The sequence below is a fragment of the Amblyomma americanum genome, chromosome 4 (genome assembly GCF_052857255.1).
Source record: "Amblyomma americanum isolate KBUSLIRL-KWMA chromosome 4, ASM5285725v1, whole genome shotgun sequence".
Taxonomy (NCBI): domain Eukaryota; kingdom Metazoa; phylum Arthropoda; class Arachnida; order Ixodida; family Ixodidae; genus Amblyomma; species Amblyomma americanum.
In genome coordinates, this window is record NC_135500.1 from 181,421,082 (window position 1) to 181,441,248 (window position 20,167).

The 20,167-nt window shown below is 44.5% G+C and overlaps 1 protein-coding gene across 5 annotated transcripts in view; it reads right to left on the reverse strand.

The window, feature by feature from the left end:
• Positions 1 to 6,313: 6,313 nt before the first annotated feature.
• LOC144128788 (protein cycle-like) overlaps positions 6,314 to 20,167 on the reverse strand; it is a 33,053-nt gene continuing 19,199 nt past the window's right edge. For 3 of the 5 annotated variants that reach the window (XM_077662494.1, XM_077662492.1, XM_077662493.1), the window contains exons 7-10: positions 19,008 to 19,204; positions 15,799 to 16,021; positions 12,820 to 13,159; positions 6,314 to 12,150 (exon numbers count right to left, since the gene is read on the reverse strand). In XM_077662494.1, the coding sequence (XP_077518620.1) occupies positions 12,092 to 12,150; positions 12,820 to 13,159; positions 15,799 to 16,021; positions 19,008 to 19,204 (819 nt within the window). In that variant the 3' untranslated portion in view covers positions 6,314 to 12,091. The remainder of the gene's footprint in view (positions 12,151 to 12,819; positions 13,160 to 15,798; positions 16,022 to 19,007; positions 19,205 to 20,167) is intronic. The other 2 variants (XM_077662495.1, XM_077662496.1) reach the window with 1 other exon arrangement.

Below are 20,167 nucleotides of genomic sequence, written 5' to 3' on the forward strand. Positions count from 1 at the left end.
CAGCGCGCGGTGGAGGCCGCGGCATCCCAAAGGATCCCCGCCGACCTCCTCTAAGTCAGCGCAACCGGTCCTTTGACTGGTCCCCTGTTTTTGGGCGCAATAAAAGAGTTTACCTACCCACCATGGCAGGTGGCAGTTAAATTAATGTGTTGTGTTGGGTTTAATGGCACGCAGGCAGCTAAGGCCATCATGCGCCAAGCATTAGGTATAGGAGAAGTTTTCTGCAGAATTTTATAAAGATGTGAAAAGTGATCAGTGGTGTAGAGGGCCTAAAACTTACTTTTACTGCCTAGTGAAGGAAAGACATCTTAAAAAATGGCCACTACTAAAAGCTTTGAAGAGGGTCAGGTAACCTCAGTGACCATCCTTGGCTGGGCAAGGACCTCGAGGATCCTAACCAATCAAAGATCTCAGCCTTCTTGAGTGAGAAAGTGGCTGAGGTGTATTGTAAATCAAGTAAAGCACTGGGTAAAAAGTCACAATTTCTGTAGAAAGCCTGCTTCTCTTAGAAAGCTAAAAACATGAGACATGTCAACAATTGCATTATCACTTAAGAGGAGCGCTAGGTGAAAAGAAATGCATTCATTATGAAATTGACCAAAATACTTTTCTTAGTTTTTCTAGTTTTCAGCATGTGAATAAAATATGGTTTAGTGTGAGCTCGTCTCCACATATTTCACAAACATGTTTGTCTTGTTTCGTCAGTAAGTAGTTATATGTCAGGTGTGCGTGTCCCAAGCGAAGGCGACATAAGATTACTTCAGTGAAATGTTCCTGGTGTCTGCATGACTTCCATTCCTCTAAAGTGGGCGTTATGAAGTTCAGTTTGTTGTTCAGTTCATTATTCCACTCTTTCTGCCATTTGTTCTTGAATTTATTATGTATCAAGTTCATGCAGTCTTTATAAAGTATGTTCACATTTTTGATTTAACCACTCTGCCGCTGCAGTGGCTCAGTGGTTATGGCACTCAGCTTCTGACCCGAAAGACGCGAGTTCAATCCCTGCCGCGGCGGTCGAATTTTCGATGTAGGCGAAATTCTAGAGGCCCGTGTATTGTGCGATGTCAGTGCACGTTAAAGAACCTCAGGTGGTCGAAATTTCCGGAGCTTTTCAATACGGCGTCCCTCATAGTCACTTTGGGACGTTAAACCCCATAAACCATTTCACCACTCCAAGTTCGTGCAGCTGCTGAGTCGGCTCTCTCGTTACCCTCTATGCCGACTTGGCTCGGGACCCATCAGAATGTTATCATATGACCTTGTGTTGTGACATTTTCTATGTTGTGTATGACGCTGCCAACTAAGGGTTCAACTGCATTTCTTGACTGTAGCGCTGTGAGCAGGCTCAAGCAGTCGGTGAAGATTGTACTGTTTTCGATGTTCTCAGGGTACAGAGCCATACATACTGCATAACATTCGGCAGTAGATTGATACATCACTTGGCAATCTTACTATTTTTCCCATTTCCCCTGTACTACTACACTTGCAACGTGCATTGTTGTTTTCGAGCTTTGTAAAATTCCATGTAGCCTGTATATTTTTCTTTCAAAGCCAAGTATTCTTGTAGTAAATATTCATGCGGTGCTTGCTTTTTGCAAAACTGTGTTAGCGTGAACCCATACGTAATGGGAAGGCAGTACCATGGCGGCAATGGATCGTGCCTTGGGGCAATTTCAGGTAGGGCATCTAGTATTCCTAGCTCATGACATGCATCTTCAAAGCGTAATAACAAAGGTCTGATTGATTGTGGTTTATTATTGAACAGTGCTCTGGATGTGCACTTAGTAACTATGGGGTATCAAAGATGTTTTGGTACGGCTCTTCTTTTCAGTATGTATGCACAGGTAAGCATTGCTCTTCTGCTTCATTTGTTTCTACATAATAGACTGTTCATGAGGGATGTTCTGTATGCGCCAGTTGAGAGAAGCAAACCTAGATGCAGATTTTTAAGCAGCGATGGTCTCGCAGGCCCATACACAATGCATCCACAAAGTGGACCGCACTACGGAGCGGTAAATCTGTAAAAGGCATAACCTACCGGACCCCCAGTGTTTTCGTGAGAGTACTTTCAGTATATTTAAGGATCAGAGAGCTTTCTTTTTGAGGGTGTTTATGTGAGGTAAGAATGTGAACTTTCTGTCAAAAGTTATGCCTAGAAATTTACGTCCTTGTTTTACTGGCAGTACAATTTCATTCAAGTGCAGGGTGGGATCAATCTGCACGCCTCTTTTCAGTGACAAAAGGACGGCAACTGTTTATTGTGGAGAGAATTAAAATCCATTTTGGTCCGCCCAAGTCGCTAGTTTGTTCGGCGTAAGCTGCATCTGTCTTTCGCGTGTTATTAAGCTGGAAGATGTGCATCAATACAGGTCATCAACACATATGGAATACATGATGGACGTTGGAATTATTTTCGATATGGAATTCATTTTTACAACAAAGAGTGTGGTACTTAGAATACACACCTGCAGTACCCCACTTTCTTGGATGAATTTTTTCGGAAGTGTGGTACCTAGGCATACATGAAATGAACGATCAAAAAAGTCTTTCAAACAGTTAAGCATCCTGCCACAGATACGTAAATCCGCTAGGTTACGAAGAATCCCAAACCTCCAGGTGGTATCATAAGCCTTTTCCAAGTCCAAAAATGCTGCCAGTCAGTGCTGTTTGTGTGTGAACGCTTCACAGACTGTTTTTTCAAGACGGACGAGATGGTCATTTGTACAACATGCTTTTTTAAATCCACATTGGTGGACGTCTTGAAGTTCGCGTGATTCAAGGATGAACATTAATCTAATATTTAGTGCATTTCATAATGTATTTCATCAGGGCCCGGTGCTGTCTGTTTGCCGGCCCAGAGTACTCTACGGATTTCTTGCAGTGTAATTACATTTTTGTAATGTTCATTTGTACTGCCACTTGTCGGCACTCATTGTTTTTCAGTTGTGTTCTTGTAGTTTAAAAATGATTGTGTGTAGAGTGAGGAACTAGAAACTATGAAGTGTTCCTCTAGTTAATTGGCCTGTTCGCTAATACTTGTTTGTGCACCAGGATTTGTCAGGAAAGCAACTGTGAAAGGAGAAAAGCTGCCATTAAGTTTACGGACTTGTTCCCACATTTTTATAGCTATAACTAAACTATTTATGAATGACACAGTTTTTCCAGGAAGATTTTTCAGCATTGTGATGGATATGTCGTGCTTTTGCGTGCTTTGTTAAACTTATAAGGTTCTCAGCCACTGGATACCAGCGAAAAATTCCCCAGACTTTATTCTGTTTCTTTTTTGCTTCTCTGCAATCTTCGTTATACCAAACATTGTGGTTTTAGCGTATCATTCCCGAAGACTGAGGAATGGCTAGGCATGCAGCAATTATAATACGTGTAATTATTTCATTGAGTTTGTCAACACTAAGATCGGAAAAAAATTTTCTCCAGTGTGGTCTTTTCCCAAAATAACGCCCAGTCCGCTAAGTGCAGCTTCCAATGGCGTGGTTTAGATGCAATGATTGATGGTGGTGATGAAAAGTTAATTACCATCGGAAGGTGATCACTCCCGTACTGGTTGTCAAGAACATCCCACTTAAAATCTCTAAAAACAGAGGGGGAGCTAAAAGACAAGTCTATGCAGCTCATTTTTCCAGAGGTTGGAGAGGAATATGTCGGTTTGCCTGTACTGAGTAGGCAAACATTATTGCATCTTCTATTTTACGGCCTCTAGTTTCTGTCTGTTCACTCTCCCAAAACGGGGAGTGCGTATTAAAATACCCTGTGACCAGATATGGCTCTGGTAACTGATTAAAAAGTGCTTCTAGGTCATGGAGTGTTACTGTGAGGTGCGGTTGAAGATATACTAAACATATAGTAATTGTTTCAAAGTTAAGAACGGTGACTACAACTGCTTCGTATTTCGTCTGGAGCTTGATTTCATGGGTTGCAATACCACTGTGAACTACAATAGCAACACCTCCAGAAAGCCTACTCACGGTGAAAGACTTCACACTTTTTGAAAATATTTTTACGCAGAGGTTCCAAGTTGGTCTCCTGTAGACACAGTGTTACAGGAGACAGAGAATTCGAGATCTGTTGCATTGCTATAGTTATTTAGAATTCCACGGCAGTTCCGGTGGATAATAATTTTGGGGGGGGGATGTACTGACAACCTTAGGTCCTTCCATGACGAGGGCCCGTTATTGGAGTTTTTTTCTTTTTTTGTGGTCAAGAGAGCTCCGCCGCCGGGGCTGCCAACTTGGTGGTCGGCAGGCCCTTTTTCAGGGGTGGCATAGCAGCTCTCGCTGCGTCTGCCAGAGGCATGGATGGCCGTGCCTCAGCTTCGCTGTGTGAGCTGGACAGGTGCCGTAGACCGGTGTGGCGTGCTGCGCCCACGCACCACATCAGTGAAGTTTATGTGAGGGGTGAGAGAAAGTGCCTTGTGACAATGCATAGCGCCTTCTTGCCTTTTTTAAATGTTATATTCTCTTTTGTCTTTATTGTGATTATTTCTTTTTTTCTTCCAGGCAGGGCACAACTTTGAATAAGCGGCGTGGTCAACTTCACAGTTTGCACAGCGTAGCACGGCATCTCAGTCATAGAATTGGTGGTCATTTGAGGCACATTTGGCACAGGTGTCATGGTCGCGGCAGCTTTGGAAGCTGTGGCCAAACTTCTGGCATTTGAAGGGGCGTTTAAGGTTGGATATATACGGGCAGACGGAGATTGTTGTGTACCCTACCTCGATTCACTTGGGCAGGGTGCAGGAGGCGAAGGTCGGGACCAAGTGTCGTCGGAATCTCCTTGTTTCCTTTGCGGATTCTGGTTCTGTGTACATTAGTTACGTTCTGATCAGACAATCCTTGAAGCATTTCTTCCTCTGTTAAGTGCAGAAAGTCATTGTCTGTGATGACACTGCATACTGTGTTCAATGATCTGCATGGTGTCACGGAGACAGGGATATCACCAAAGGTTTCGATGTTTGCAATTTTTGAGATGTGAATTATATCCAGCAATTCTAGGAGGAGGTTGCCACTAGCCAATTATGCCACTAGCCAATATTAGTCTAGCTGGCTTTGGGAAAGTTTGTTTCTTTTATTTAAGAAGTGAGATGTCACATCAGTCCACCCTTTTTTTATTTTTATAGTGCGATAATTTGAACAGAAGGAGGTAGCCATGCCACAAAAATATATGTTCTTCGGCCATGGTGACAGCCACCCATCATGGAGTCCAACTAGGGGATGGGACAGGAACTTAAAAAACAAGTCCTGCCCACGCCAGCTGTACACCACTGCTATAACCAAATATGGGCAACTCAGGGTAGTTACACCGCACAAGGCTAACCCTAGCCACCCATGAAAAGTGAAACAATTGAGAAGAGAGGAGACAGGAGAGTTGTAAGAAAGAGAGAGGAGAGTGAAAGATATAGGAGAGGTTAGGAAAAGGCAACTGCCGATTTCCTCTGGTCGGGTCAGTCTGGATTTGCCGTCTACAAGACGCGGGGGCCAAAGTGGTGTGTTTCCTCCGCCAAGGGGCCTTAAAGGTCTAAACACTTGGTATCGGCTCGACCACCAGGATCCCCTTTTCCCCGGGCACGGCTGAGCCACTCACGGTTAAACGTGGGTGCTCAGGTCCGTGGTCATGCATTGCTCACCCTCATCCCCCTGCGGGGATGTCCCTGCGGATGCTCAGGTACCCGTGGTGTCGCAACTCACCAACATCTGCATGCAGCAGATGCCCCTGCGGGGAGCAGTAAAATCAATGATTGGTCGTTATCGGTTGCTTGGTAAGAGCAACCTGGGTTGCACAAGCCCCACTGGTGGCAGTGCCTGCCATTGCAGGGCAGTGGCGCATTGCTTAACCACTGCCCCACTTCGCCAGGAGTAGTGGCATGAGGACTCCTAGGGATCTATGAATGCTAAGTAGGGAATGACCAATTCTGCATACATGGGCATTAATCCATTAAGCTATCACGTCATACCCTTGAGTATGCATTTGATACCTGATGTAGAGCACTTCAACAATATTTTTCAATTTTTTTTGGGAAGCTTCAGCTAATGAATACAGTGCACGGTCATGCTGCCTAGATGGGCCAGCTGTCTGGGTGATTAAGGTACTGTTTATTCTTGTTGTATGGCTGTGCACATTATTTACAACATATTTACTGTCTTTACCTTATATCTGAAAAATACACACACTCTTACTTGCTCCCAAGCCATGTGTGTGATATTACATTACATAATAGTATTAGCTCTGCTCTTTTATACACAACAAAAAAACACAGACGCAAGGAAGAGTCCCACAAATGGAAAGCATTGGACTGAGCTGTGCTGCCAGTCTTTAATGTATGCCAGAACCACAGTACATCGCCATTTTCTGCAACAGCTGCTTTCTGTATGCAAGCATGTATAAGATTAAAGGCCTTTCAATGAGTATACATAGTTCATTTCCACATGCGCCCAGTAATCCAAAAATTCTGAGAAGCCAATGTTAGTCAGAGGCACTGACTTGCCTTCCACTATTTTGTTCAAAATAATGAACTGCTTCGAGTTTCGTAGATAATAATGTCGGCAAGACTTCTTGCACTAATTACTTTTGAGCAAATTGTCACTAAGTGCAGCTGCTCAAAAGGGGTGAGTGTTATTTACTTGCTTAAAATAGACAAAAGCATGGCAAATACAGAACCAGACATTTGCCTTTCACTTTTAACAGAAATAAATTGTCAATTTGTACGTAAAGCCAACGCAAACGACTGCTTTTGACAGGAATGTTTTGCGAATTACCGTTTTGCTACATTTGCAGTGCGTAACCTGAGCATAGCTTGTTTATTTTATCTGTGAAGTAATGACAGTGAGAAAAAAAATGGAAAGCAGCATTAACTAACCTATGTTCTTTAAGTGTTCCAATGTGGCACTGTGCAGTGCAGAGCCTGGCAAAATGTTTCAAATGAGAAACTTGTGTAGTGGTAGAGACAGGTTGGTCAGATGGTTCTTGATAACCACAAAGTTCCTTGTTCACTTTGTGATTAAACTTGTGTGATGTTTTAAAAGCCGTTTTGCCAACTTCCAATAAGACTATGCAGAAATGTCCAACTTAGATGATGTATTGTATGCTACCTTAGTTGTTGCAACCATCTTCTCAGTAACATTTTGTGCAAGCTGATGGTGCAGAATCAGTTTCTTACTAGGAAGAAGTCTGGCACTGCTATTGTTCAACCATCCAGGGAGTGGAGGGAAATTCATGGATCCTGACAAGAGTTGGCTTCAAATACCCTTTTGGCTTTGTATGTCTCCGATAGGTTTTGTCGTCTTGCTCCACAACATTCAGGTATGCCATTCTCTCCTGGCGGCGCGAGGCACCGGCACAATCCATTTTGCACACAAGTACATCAGTATTCAACACAATTTAGCTTCATTTAAATGACAGTGAAATGTTAATCTGCATGTACCACTGTGTTTAGGCAATGTTTTAGAGTGCCAATTAGACATCTGAATTGTGCACTGGTCCTCCATCTTTTCAAACTTTGCAAACAAGGAAATGATAGTGTGGATAAGGTAAATGCAATAATTTATTGATACATACTTCTTATGCCATTAAATTATCCTTCAAATTCTTGGTAAATAAGAAGCCACATATTTTCAGTGACTTCCATGGCAGCTGAACTGAAACAAAGGCACCAGCAGACCGCCCAGCTGGATTTCCCTCCAATATCATAGTATGAAACTAAGAGGAGCCTCCCGATCCCTTATGTAGCAAACCACAGAACCAAACACTTTCTTTTTACTGACCCCCCCTTTGCTCTCATTCTACATTGGCATGGTCAGTAAATGAACTACACAACTCTAAGCCTGCCCTTTTAATGAGTCTTCAGATGCAGACACCCCAACACCTCTCGCAGAGAATGCTGAATGCAAATTCTTGTCCAATACAGTTTCCTCCCATTGAATTTTTTTTCCCCAAAAAGAGTGTCTACTGACACGTAAGGTTGCGCTATTGATTAAAAAGAATGAGTACCTTTCAACCCACAATGCCTCACACAATTCATGCATTCTGATATGAAGCTGTCGCAAGCAGACACACGTGTTGCAAAAAAAGCTCCGTTATCAACTGTACATACATTTGCCATTTTCGGCACTTTCTTTTCGAAGAAAATGTCCCTAGTACACCTGACAGAGGCGCGACAGGCCTAAAAGCAGCGCAACGCCTGCATTAAGGTGACTACATTTCAGAGCGACTATTTCTGCATGAATGCAACACGTCAAGCAGGAACCATTCCAAGCAAGCATTCCACTACTGCAAAAGTTGAGGCTCTGGACAAAGGCAGCTGCGAAAACATTAAATTTTCTTCGATTAATTTACCTATAAATTTTAAGAGCCACAGCAACACAGTGGGCCTATGAGACATTCTGTAGTGGAGGGCATTGGATTAGTTTAGACCACATGGTGCTCTTTAGCGCACTCGGAAATCTCTCTAAGCAGGTGCTCTTGCACTTCACTTCCACTGAAATGCAGTTGCTGTGGTCATAATCGAAGTTTTAAGCTGTTGCTCAGCAGATGAACACCACAGCCACTGAGCAACCGCACCAGGTCCCTGCAGCTAATCATGCCTGGTAGCTGTTAAGATTACAGCTAATGATTTCACACATGCAGCACTGACTGTGGAAGTCGCAGTACTTTTTCGAAGCAAGTAAACCAGTGTACTAGCCTGCATTGTATGGTGTAGGCTAACACATGTGCCTTACCAGATGGACACATTGGGAAAAGCTATATTGTGATTAAAGGATGAACAATGGGGTAATATATCTGGACAATCCCAGAAAGAGGTGCGAGTGCAAATAAATGCGTCAAATTACATCCAGGTAAGTGAGAAACCTTCATGTTTTCCAAGCTGCATCCTTTACTAGAACTACCAGGCCACTTGAGCTGCCACAAAAAAGTTTGGTCCCCCCATCCACTTTTGTGCTAGCATGAGTTTGTGAAAACTAATAAACAATTTGAACAGCAGTTGTAGAAAAACAGCAGAGTCCTAAGATCCTATACTTAAGTTCGCAGGTGTTTAGCCTGGCCCAATAACAGTTGCCAACGGTTGCATGGTGAGCGACTCGTGAGTGGTACATTTGTCGCCTTGATTCATACTTTCGTATTGTTTTGCAGCAAAATAAATATTCCTAATATCCAAAGATTCATTAAAGCCAGTCTCATCATACAGCAACCTCACAAGAATGGTGCATGACTGGTCGCACTAGTCAAGCACAGGGAGCTCGCACTCCTGGAAGCACGCTGCAATAAGTGATGCCATTGTGTTGTAAAACACTGCCTTCTGCTCTCTGCAAACATAACATTACACTTTAAAGAATTTCTTTCCATGCAGCATGAAGTTAGTGGCATGAACCTGAAACATGAGGTTTCAAAGACATTCAGCTCATAACTTCATGGAAACCTATCGTCTTCGTGTGGTACAAGTGTAATCTTCGAAACAGTCAAACGTTATCCCCCCTCCCCCTTCTCTCATTTACTGCTTCTTCTCCCAAAGCTTAATTCTGCTTTCCTGGAAGACCAGTGTGCCTGCACAGTTCATCTGCCAATGCATAAAGGTGCCTCAGCTGGCTTTGCTAGACTGATTTAGTGCAGTGGTTGTTTGATGTTCAGCTGACTGTATGCCTGGTGCTTGTCAGTGCCGCAATCTCTTGCGTCATTTATTCTTTGGCATACTGATCGCTTTCTTTGCAGCAAAGGGGGAATAATTTTACTCGAGAAATCTGCACGAACTGGCAATATTTGCTCAGAACCATCACAAAGACAGGCAAATTCCAGGATGCCACGTTTAGTTGTTATGGGCTCATTTAGGTGAACGGAAGAGAGTTCCAGGTCCTACTCGCCACCTGCACAGCCATGCAAGCACCAGTGTCTAATGGGGACCACTCCTCACACAGCACACCTTCATGGCTCTGCCTATTCCGAAGTGTTAAAATGAGAGGAGAAAAATATCTAATTGTACTTTTCCAGAAAAAAAAAAAAATATGGGGTAGTGTACCACGCAAAGCAGGTCCTAGAATACAGCGTGTATTCAGCAGAAATGATCCGTAAACTTGACATCCCAAATGTTTCATTTGAACTACACAATGGCTGTCGTATATCACAAGGCATTTTATACACATTTCACATGCTTTCAACTAGACTTTACAGGAAAACTTGAGCCAGGTAACAACTTGTGCCTTACAACCACACAGGCATGCTGCAAAAAGACATACAAATATGTTACAAGTGCAATATGAATACTTCATTTAAGAAAATTCAAAACATCAACATGTTTAAAAATTAGAAGCCGCAAAGGTAACAGTGTTTTGTAGAAGCTCCGGAGATAGCACCCCTCTCGTGAGGACACCACTACTCATCATCAAGCAACCATCGGTCTATGGCTCCTAATCTCACTGTGCTCCTCTCTCAGCTCATTTAGGCTTCAACGGGGCTCTCTCTGCGAAAGTGTGCTAGTAACAATTCAGTGGAACAGCTCAGCACTGAGTAGCGGTAAACTGCCCTTTGATATCTTGGCTACAACTACCCCGCCTCAAAAAACACTAGTAAAAATAGCCGCATCTTTTTTTCTTCAAAAGCGAAGAGTTCTGGTGCTCCGCAAGTAACGATTGTGCCGCACAGGCCCCAGCAATGCTCGGCAGTGCTTGAGCCTCGAAAAAGAGAACAAACTAGAGAAGCTTTCCACTTGCACTACAGCCCCGGACCCCCAGAAGAAGGGGTGGCCTGCCTTAACAACTGCCCTCAACCGACTAACAAAAGAAGGAAACAAGCCTAAGGGGAAACAAACTTCCAGTGGCTCTACTGGACAATGCTGAGACGCCGAACACAGGAGCAATCTTGTTTCACCACGAAAGTGCAGGGTCACATGCACAAGCACATTTACAAGCATTCCTCGATTGCACTGGAGACATGTATATTAAATATGTTGTCATGAATGCCCCTTTTTGTACACAAGAACTGAACTGGGAAGGGGGAGGGGAGGGTGGGGGGTGGACGGGGGGAGAGGCTAAGCGGATGAACGCTGATGATTTGCACTAGGTCCCGGTTTCAAACTGGCAACACCAAGGGCCCCACTGTTCTGGAGGTGGGGCCACAGCTCAGCCATTCTGATATCACTGTGGATTATGCTTTGCCTGCCTCTGCTAGTTCACTGGTCACACAATGCCAAACACTTCTAACACCAAAGCCAGAGATCCTTGGTAAATGCAACCACAGGCTGATTTGAGCTTTGTCCAATTCTAAAACTATGTTCAAAGACTACAACGCGAATCATTGAGCACTGGTAGTATATTATGTATGTGTGTATGTATGTATATATATATATATATATATTTATATTTATGTGTGTCTGCATGTGTGTGTTGTGTGTGTGTATACATATATATATATATTTATATAGTGTTATCTTCCCAACAAGACAATATGAAAATAGCTCCTTCAAGGCTTTCTTTTAAGGACTGCACTTGACACTGCCATCATGATGGAGGTGATGGGGTAGTGGGGTAAAACAAAAACGGAACATGTGAAGCATGTGAGAGACTAGAATGTTCTGCACCGCAAAACAAGGAGTTGCGCACATTACTTTGGACAAACAATTCTTTTGTTGTTTGTGCAGCAACAGATTCACCAAAAAATAAAATAAAATAAAAGTGGGATACTCAACAATGCAAAAAAAAAAACAAAGTCCCAAAATGCGAACAAGAACAGCAAAGTAATTAAAGATCTCACGATGCAACAAACTACTGCCCCTATGGTCCTAGTCCAAGGCTCCTGCCACAGTGTGTGTGGGAGCCTCAAATGGCATCAACAAGAGGCAGAGCAAAGCACAGCCTCAAAGAAGCGTCTGTGTGCCGGCCGCCTCGGGGAGGAGAAGCAGCAGCAGTAGCAGCAGCCTTGTTGCCTTGGTCCCTTCCATAGACCAGACTGCACTGCCCACTGTATTGCACTGGCCATTGTTTCTTCTGTCCACTTGCACACAAGCACTGGCACTACGATGGCCCATGATGCTCACAGATGTGTTCTCCCACATGGGATGAGTCTGTACAGCAGCGCACGCTGACCCGGGTCACTACGTGTCTTCTGCCTCGTAGCCATCATCTTGTTGTACTGACTCTTGAAAACACGACTCTGAAGAGGAGAAGACAGAACAGAACCACATGTGTCAGATTTTCATTGCTACTCTGCACAGACTGAGCTGAATCTAAATTTGGGCATCTTTTTTTGGTGGAACACCGTATTCTGCTGCGTACAAATCGACCCCTGCGATTCCCTGCCCTCACTGGCAAAACAAACAAGCAAAAAAAGAAACAAATAAATAAAATAATTTAAAAAAAGAAACAAATAAATAAAATAATTTAAAAAGTGACTCCAACATGAGCTGGTGCCACTGAGGTTCGTACAGTGCATACGTTAGCTTAGCTGGTCCCCACAAAACTCTGGCACAAGGCAGCACCTGTGTCACAACTAAGTGTTTGTTTTTATTAAGCAGAAAACCATACGTAGACATAATACCTACACAAGGTGTCGATGAGCATGAAATGTCTGTGGCAAGATGAGAAATGAGAAACGATTTCTGCAGCATAGATTTAAGTGACATTCTTTCTACACCACAAACAGAAAGAAGAGCCACTGGTGCATGCAAGTTTCTCCAGTTAGTATACATTTGCTTTTTGCCAAAATCCTGACACTACAAAAGTGTGGCTCCTAGCCTATCTTTGATCTCTGCAAAAAATTTCAACTTTGTAGAAGTGGGAGCCCCCCTTCTCCCACGAAGTGCAGAGCAGTCGGGAGGCCCACCTTGACTGTTTGCCATGTGCCAGCCGTGTGCCGCCTCTGGCCCATGGATGAGGGCATCCCCCTGCAGATCATGGGGCTCCCGCTTGATCTTGACGAGGCAGTCCGAGCCCAGGTACAAGTTGGGTTCCACCAGGCGTGCCAGAGACAGGGGGTCCTGCTTGCCTTCTGTGAACGCGGCCAGCTTGGCCGTGCGGCGTGCCGCGTACGTGGCAAAGAACTCGCCCAGCTCCTGCACTGACATGGCCGTGATGTGCGGTGAAAAGCGCTCGAAGAAGGTCTGCAGTTCCCGCTGGCCCTCTTCTTCCGTCATCAGGGTGTTGATGCACACAAAGTGGTCCATCTGAGAACAAAAAACAAGGGGCATCACTCACCGAGCCAGGATTCGCCCGACCTGTTTTCAATGCGATGTGTGCTTATATTGAGTTCCGCGAACATTGCTGGTAGTGCTACGGAAATGAGGCACCCCAGATAGAGCACTGCACAGGCTGCCACTGCTTTTCTTGGTTTGCATGACTGGGCCTGGAGAGGCCCGTCGGACATGTTGCCCTGATGTCACTTGTAGCTCTGCGGTGGGCATGATAAAAATGGGACGCAAGGCAACAAGTCTGTGTGATGACAGTGTAGAAGCCATTTTTGACGAACAGTAACCGCTTCACTCAAGCCAAAGTGGTTTGTTTTGACGTGAAAAGTAATATCAATCATGAAAAATTGGTCCATTCCAATACCAACAGTTTTGTTGTAATGGAATATAGTGACAAGGCACATCCAAATCACATGGCTGTTTGCCCAGCAGTACATGCTATCAAGCTCGCAGAAACAGACGTCTGCTCTCCGATAATTCCTCTTTTAAAAGTGGTTTTACCATGAACGTGTGAAAATTCGAGCATATTATTAATGGACACCTGCAGGAAGGCTGCCTCAGAGCCACAAATATGGATGCTATGAAAAAGATGACAGCGTCACAAATTCCAGCAGGCACCTTTGCTTAGTGCATCACTGAAATATGTGGTAGTGCAACAAGCCGTGTAATAATGAAAATAACTATGAATTCACTTAGCAAAGGCAGGTTAGAGGTGGTGGAGACCAAGAATTATGTGCAGCAGAGACTATATGTCTAAATACACTTGTTTGTATGGTGCTACTACTTGAGCCAAATTTGTCAAGCTACCATTTCCATGCGCAAAGGTTGTAAAATTTTAGAAAGAAGATTAATTAACTTTATAAACTGACAGAAATAACTATGAACTCTACGGAATTACTCTGAAAACTTTCGTGCATCAGGCCGCAACATATTTTGGTTATTTGTAACCAAATTTGGCCAAACCAGCAGTAGACATACGCACAGGAGTCCAGCTCTTTGAAAAGAAATTTGTAAATATTAGGCAAATCGAAGATGTCAATCAGCTGCCCATTGCATTATCTTATCAGAACCAGAATCCACCTCAATCCAAGATGGCGCCTTTTGCGCCGGCAAAAAGCCGATAAGATGGCCGATTTTGGCCTACAGGCGACTGAAATTAGTCCGAAAAATCTAACTTTCAGACTTTTGAAGTCCGAAATATCCGTCACGAATATGCATGTACTTCTATGGGGTGACTGACGGTGCCTCATCGAGGTCCGAAATATCCTACAAGTCCGAATTATTGGAGTCCGAATCACCCATCGGCTACTGCATTTTTATTTCTTTTTCATCTGCCCACACTACTTTATGTTGTAGCTGTCTGCGCCTGTGACAGCTGCAATGATCGCCCCGTCAGTGAGGTCTTCATTTAGCATGACAGCATCATCAACATGCAAGAATTCTTCAAGACTCGACACGCCGCAATCACCATCGATGATCAAAGCGCAGTCATCACTGCATTGGCAGAAGCTTCACGAGCCTTTGTGCCACTGGCATCATAAGCGAAGACCGCTTTCTGGAAGCAATTCTAGATGAGAAATCCGAGGTGCTTAGAATCGAGGGAAGACAAGCACACTGCCAAAGCACGTGCACCAGACCGACTGATTGAGAGTATGTATGGCGTATGTGGCCAGAACAACGACGCAGCAGCTCGCCTACCCTCAGGACATGGCCAAGTTAGCGAAGAATAGGGAAGGATGAGGATGAGGCAGCGCACGCACCCTCGCTGCCAGCCGTTGCGCAGAATGAAAAACAGAATGTGCAGGGTGCATTTCTTGCGAGTGGCGCACCACCAGAAACATTGAAAATAGATTGCTCCACCGAAGTTCCCAACTTCTTTCTGCACTGCCTTGACCCCTTGGCACAGAGGAAAGTATCAGTCTTTTCTCATATACTACATCACTGCGAATGGCAAGCATCCCTTCCAGGCCCAGCATTCTCGGTGTGTCTGAGTGCGTGGTCATGTGCTTTTTTTCACGTTAGTTGTCCCGGCTCGGTCCATTGGTCGGATCCACATGCGTGCGTTTTTTGCATATTAAGCATGGTCTGGCTGGTGTCGTAGCGTTTTCATGTTTTTTTTTTTTGTTTCTTTTTGGGCTGTCTCTCAGTGACCAATTTAATTGTTATAACCGATAATGTGCTATGGCATTGTTATAAACAGTTTATTTTGCCACAGAACACCTGGTAAAGCCGATGGTGCCGTAGTTGTCCATTGCTATATCTGATATATTGTTCTAACCGGTATTGTTATAAGAGGGTTTTGGCTGTATTTCATTGCACTAAATGTAAATATGCAAATTTTTAATGGACAATCTTGGAAGGCACTGCTATGGCATCACACAAAACAACCAGCTTTGTAAATTTTGTTGCCACGCTCTGGCATAAGAAACCTGACAATATGACGACGATTCCATGAAGTAGTTTGTGTTCAAAACATCAATACTCGTGTCAATTCATGCGAACAATAAGCCTAGCACAAGCCAACACACAGCTAAGATCACAAGTACAAACTTAACTTCAGTTAGAACTTGTGTATCAGTCATAATGCTGCACAAAATCGCCCTGCACGGAGCACTTGCCTGCATGGTGGCCTGGTCGTACTGCAGGTAGCCCGAAGATCGCAGGAAAATGAACGATTCGTCACGAGTCCTCAGACGATATACAACAACACCTTTCCCTGAGTTGCTGGCAAACATTTGTTTCTGTGCAAACATGGCGATGGCCATGTCACTTGGGTGCAGGTACTTGTGGGCTGACACTCCCAACACCTCATGGGGGAGGTGACCCGTCAGAGTAGACAGCCTGCACACATGAAGAGAGAAAGGAGGTCAAAGGTGAGCTACCCAGCTTTAGGGCTAGAACACTTTCCACTTGGTGCTCTTAACTGTCACACCCCAGCGCCTCGCATGGATTAAGGCACAAATACCTTCCATGCATACCTATATTTAACAAACGAGTTAACAGTGCCAGTAAATGATATGTGCTATGGTCACCAAATCAGCTTCGATTACCTTTTATTTCTACTGCATGCAAGACTTTGAACAGACACCCTGTTTAGTTGCTGCATTTCCTTCTTCCAAACTGTGAATGATCCACTGATGGACAGCCTATGCTGCTGTCCTCCCACTTTACAGAACATACAGCCTCATCACAATGCCTGTGCAGTTATAGCATGGAGCTCAGAAAGAGGAATGCAAGAGCATGAAGTGAGGCAGTTGAAAGGGGCAGGTGTCAAGATTGAGAAAAGGTGCAGCACCTGGAATGGGATGCCAAAGAAGAAGCAAGAACGTGAAGCAAAGCACCAATGATGGGAGATAGGATGTTAACGGTTAATGAATTTCTTCACTTTAGAGCACAAATGCAAGCACCAATATCTCAGCTAAAAATTGAGAGGTTGAAACGGAAGGTGCGTAAAACCAGTCGTCGATAGTCTGTTAGTCGGGTAAGAGAATGAATACCAAAGAAAAAAAACTTAACCAGGGGTAGCAGAATCATACAGGGAGACGAGATAGGAAATTAGCGTGGATAAGGTGGCCACAGCTATTACCAATAACAAAATTTTGAGGTGCCAAGACAGCATGACTTACGCGGCATGGAGTTGACGAGCACTAACAAATTAAATATGGCCACCTGAATGTGCACTGGTGGCTCAATGTTTTTGCATATCATTTCCATCGAAATGTGGCCACCATAGAGGCAGGAGTGGATATAATACATGGCATGCTCAAAAGGCTCAGATGGAAGGGAACACTTAGCATCAAGAACGGTGATGCAAACAAGGCGGTAACGCATGTCCTCCTTTGGGATGTACTTGTGTTGATCCTTTCATTGTTTCTTTTTTTGCTTGATTCTTTTTCGTTGTGGTTTTGAAAAACCTGACAGCAATGAGGCTAAAGCAAGAAATGTGCCTACCGAATAGTCGTGCTTGCCACCATTTTGTGCATAGGAGCATTAGCCATAAGCTTCACAATGAGCAGAAGCTCCTGCCATATCGCATTATCTATGATGGCTTCAGGTGGTCCTTGGAATGCACACCCGGAGTCACAGAGTATGGAAGGCAATATCAGCAAAAGAAAAAACAAATTCAACAGTCTTTTCATGTATCGTGAAAAAGACTGTGATCATGAAAACTACACTGTACCATTAAATCTCAAGCATTATCGTATTTACACGATTGTAAGTAGACTCGAATGTAAGTTGACCCCCCAAATCACATTCCTGGAAAAAAAAAAAAACAAATCTTCGAGGTTGTTCAAGCTTGGCCTTGAATAGTTGAATGCGATAGCATTATCCAGCGGCCGCCATTTATCGCCAGCCACTATCGGCTACCGCGCGCGGCCGTGCCCATGGGCACATTTCAAAACGAAAATGTGTTAGTCACTGGACTACTCGTCCACACTTGCACCATCGTCCTCACTAGTGTTGCCGCCATGATCGCTACTGCGGTCCCACAGCACGTCGTTGTCCACCGAAATCCCGCACTTCACAAACAGCCACATCACGACATCGCATGGAACAGCTGAAAATTTTCCTCGCTGCAGCTGCCACACCTGTATCACCTGTTGCGAACATCGAAATTGTGGCCCTGCACGCAGTTGTTCGTTTCCTTGGTGTAGAGAATGACAGCCATCTTGAATGTAGCCGTGAACAAGCGCCGGTCGCTTACCTGACACGGAGCACACATGAAGACTGACGAAGCACTATATTAAAACTTGTGAAATGCGCCGGCAGTAGTCAAATGTGTCAGAGCCAAAGAGAAACTATGCGTGAATGGCATCAGCTCTTCTGTCTGCTATCGACACTCCCCAGCTCGCTGCCGTGGGGGTGCCGCCTCGATTGGAACAGCGGCCCTTTCATCAACTATCAACGCTTCCTTGAGCGCCGAGCGCGCAATTGAAAGTAAAAAGAAAACGTGTTGGACGCTTGAGCTTCCCGTAGAATGTGATTACGTTATCGGGCCGTCAGTAGTCAAATGCATCAGAGCCAAAAAGAAACTACTTAGTGTGAATGGCGTCGGCTCTTCCGTCGGCTACCGACACTCCCCGGCGCCACCTCGATTGGAACAGCGGCCCTTCCATTAAGTATCAACGCTCCCTTAAGCGACGAGCGCACATTTGAAAGTAAAAAGAAAACGTGTGGGACGCTTGAGCTTCCCATAGAACGCGATTGCGTTATCGGGCGACCGCCGCTTGTCAGCAGCCGCAGTCTGCAGCCACGTGTGGGGTGCCAGTTTGCTGCTTATCGATCGCACCATCGGCCGCCGCCTGGGGGAGGGGGGGATGCCAGTTCTGCGCGTTGACATAGCAGCTGCCCAAGGCCAGAAACAAGAGCGTTGCGACTGAGCTGCGCAACAAAAATGCAATCATGCTGTAGCATGCCCGATACCTCGTTTGTCTCGCCTTTTTACTTATAGTGCCATGTTTTCGTTTCGATTCCAAGCCAACCCCCCCAACTTCGAATTTTCAAATTTTGAAAAATAGGTCGACTTACAATCATGCAAATACGGTATGCCATGGATACAAAGAGATTACTGCATTAGGCTTTTTATCGAACCACAAGGAAGCTTGCCACAGGCAGAGATAACATCAATGGCATCAGCAACAGAGATGTTATAATGCCAAATAAACATATAGTATGACAGCCACCAGAAAGATCAAAGAACTTCATATATAGCTGCACGGGTAGATCTTGTTCGACCTATATGCGAAGCAGAAGCAATCGACAGAATTTTGGCAGGATTCGGGTGCAGAGAAGAGAAAGCCAAGATAATCGTGTGAGCCTTGCTCACCTGTGGTCCGCAAATATGATGGTGCCATCGAGCTTGTGCCGCGTCACATACTCGTCCTGGCAGGCCTCTCGCAGTGAAAGCTCCTTGTATGGGTTGGTGTTGACCAGCCGAACGAATGTCTTGAAGAGGCAATTGGGACCAGGACCCTCAGCTTTTTCTGAGGCCGGCCCAGTCAGGTGGCCTACCACCTGAATTACCTGCAAAATAAACAAGTGTCGAACTTGCAGATAGCCAAAAGGCATCACAACGATAACAATGAATAATGTATTTAATGCGTGCAGGCATAATTTAAAGTCCAACTACCACAGCTTAGGAAGAAATATAAATGTAAACACCAGCACATACATGCACACACCAACATGAATACAGACAGCACACAACAGCATGGTAAATAAAATTAGCTAAGCTCAAAGAAATGCATCTACAGTAAAATCTTGATCATACAAGTCCCACGAAGCTGGGAAAAATGTTCGTATCACCTGAAATTTGCATCGTCCAATACGAACAAAATTTGCTACCATAAATATGGGAAATGCATTCGTGCAGATCTACTTATGGCTGACTAATTTCTTTATGGGCATGTGCCACCGCTCACTGCTTGTGGTCTGTACCACCCAATTGGTGATCGCAACATCGGCAATATAGTCTGCTGTTTTTAAAAGATGATCACTTCAGGCTTCAGGTTGAAAAGATTAAAAGAGTTACGTTAGCCGAAGGACTCCTCTATTGTGGATCGTCATTTTTATTGCGGATTAAACCCCTAGCAGACTTGTGATGAGCTGACTGTCATTTCTGGATCATGATAAGTCCAGCTTATGTGATTTCTGGCACTCTGTGTCTGGTTTAATGTGAGTAGGGCTCATCAAAAGCATTTTTTGGTTTGCCACCAGCTGGCGGAACGGGCAGGCACTAAATGACCATTTCGGTACCATCTTCGAAAAAAAAAAAAGTGTCCGTTGGAGGGTACAGGGACCATCACGCAAAGAAAAATTTATTAGTCCAATCTGGCTGGAACTAACACAATAACCTTCTTTGCGTAAGGCTGTACGGGCCGTGTGGTGCCACACACTGCATGCAGTGTCTACTGTGTAACTGGTGATCGTGGTGATGGCAACGTATGGGCACTAACTGCTTGCAGTGCATGGCGATTGCGGTGTCGG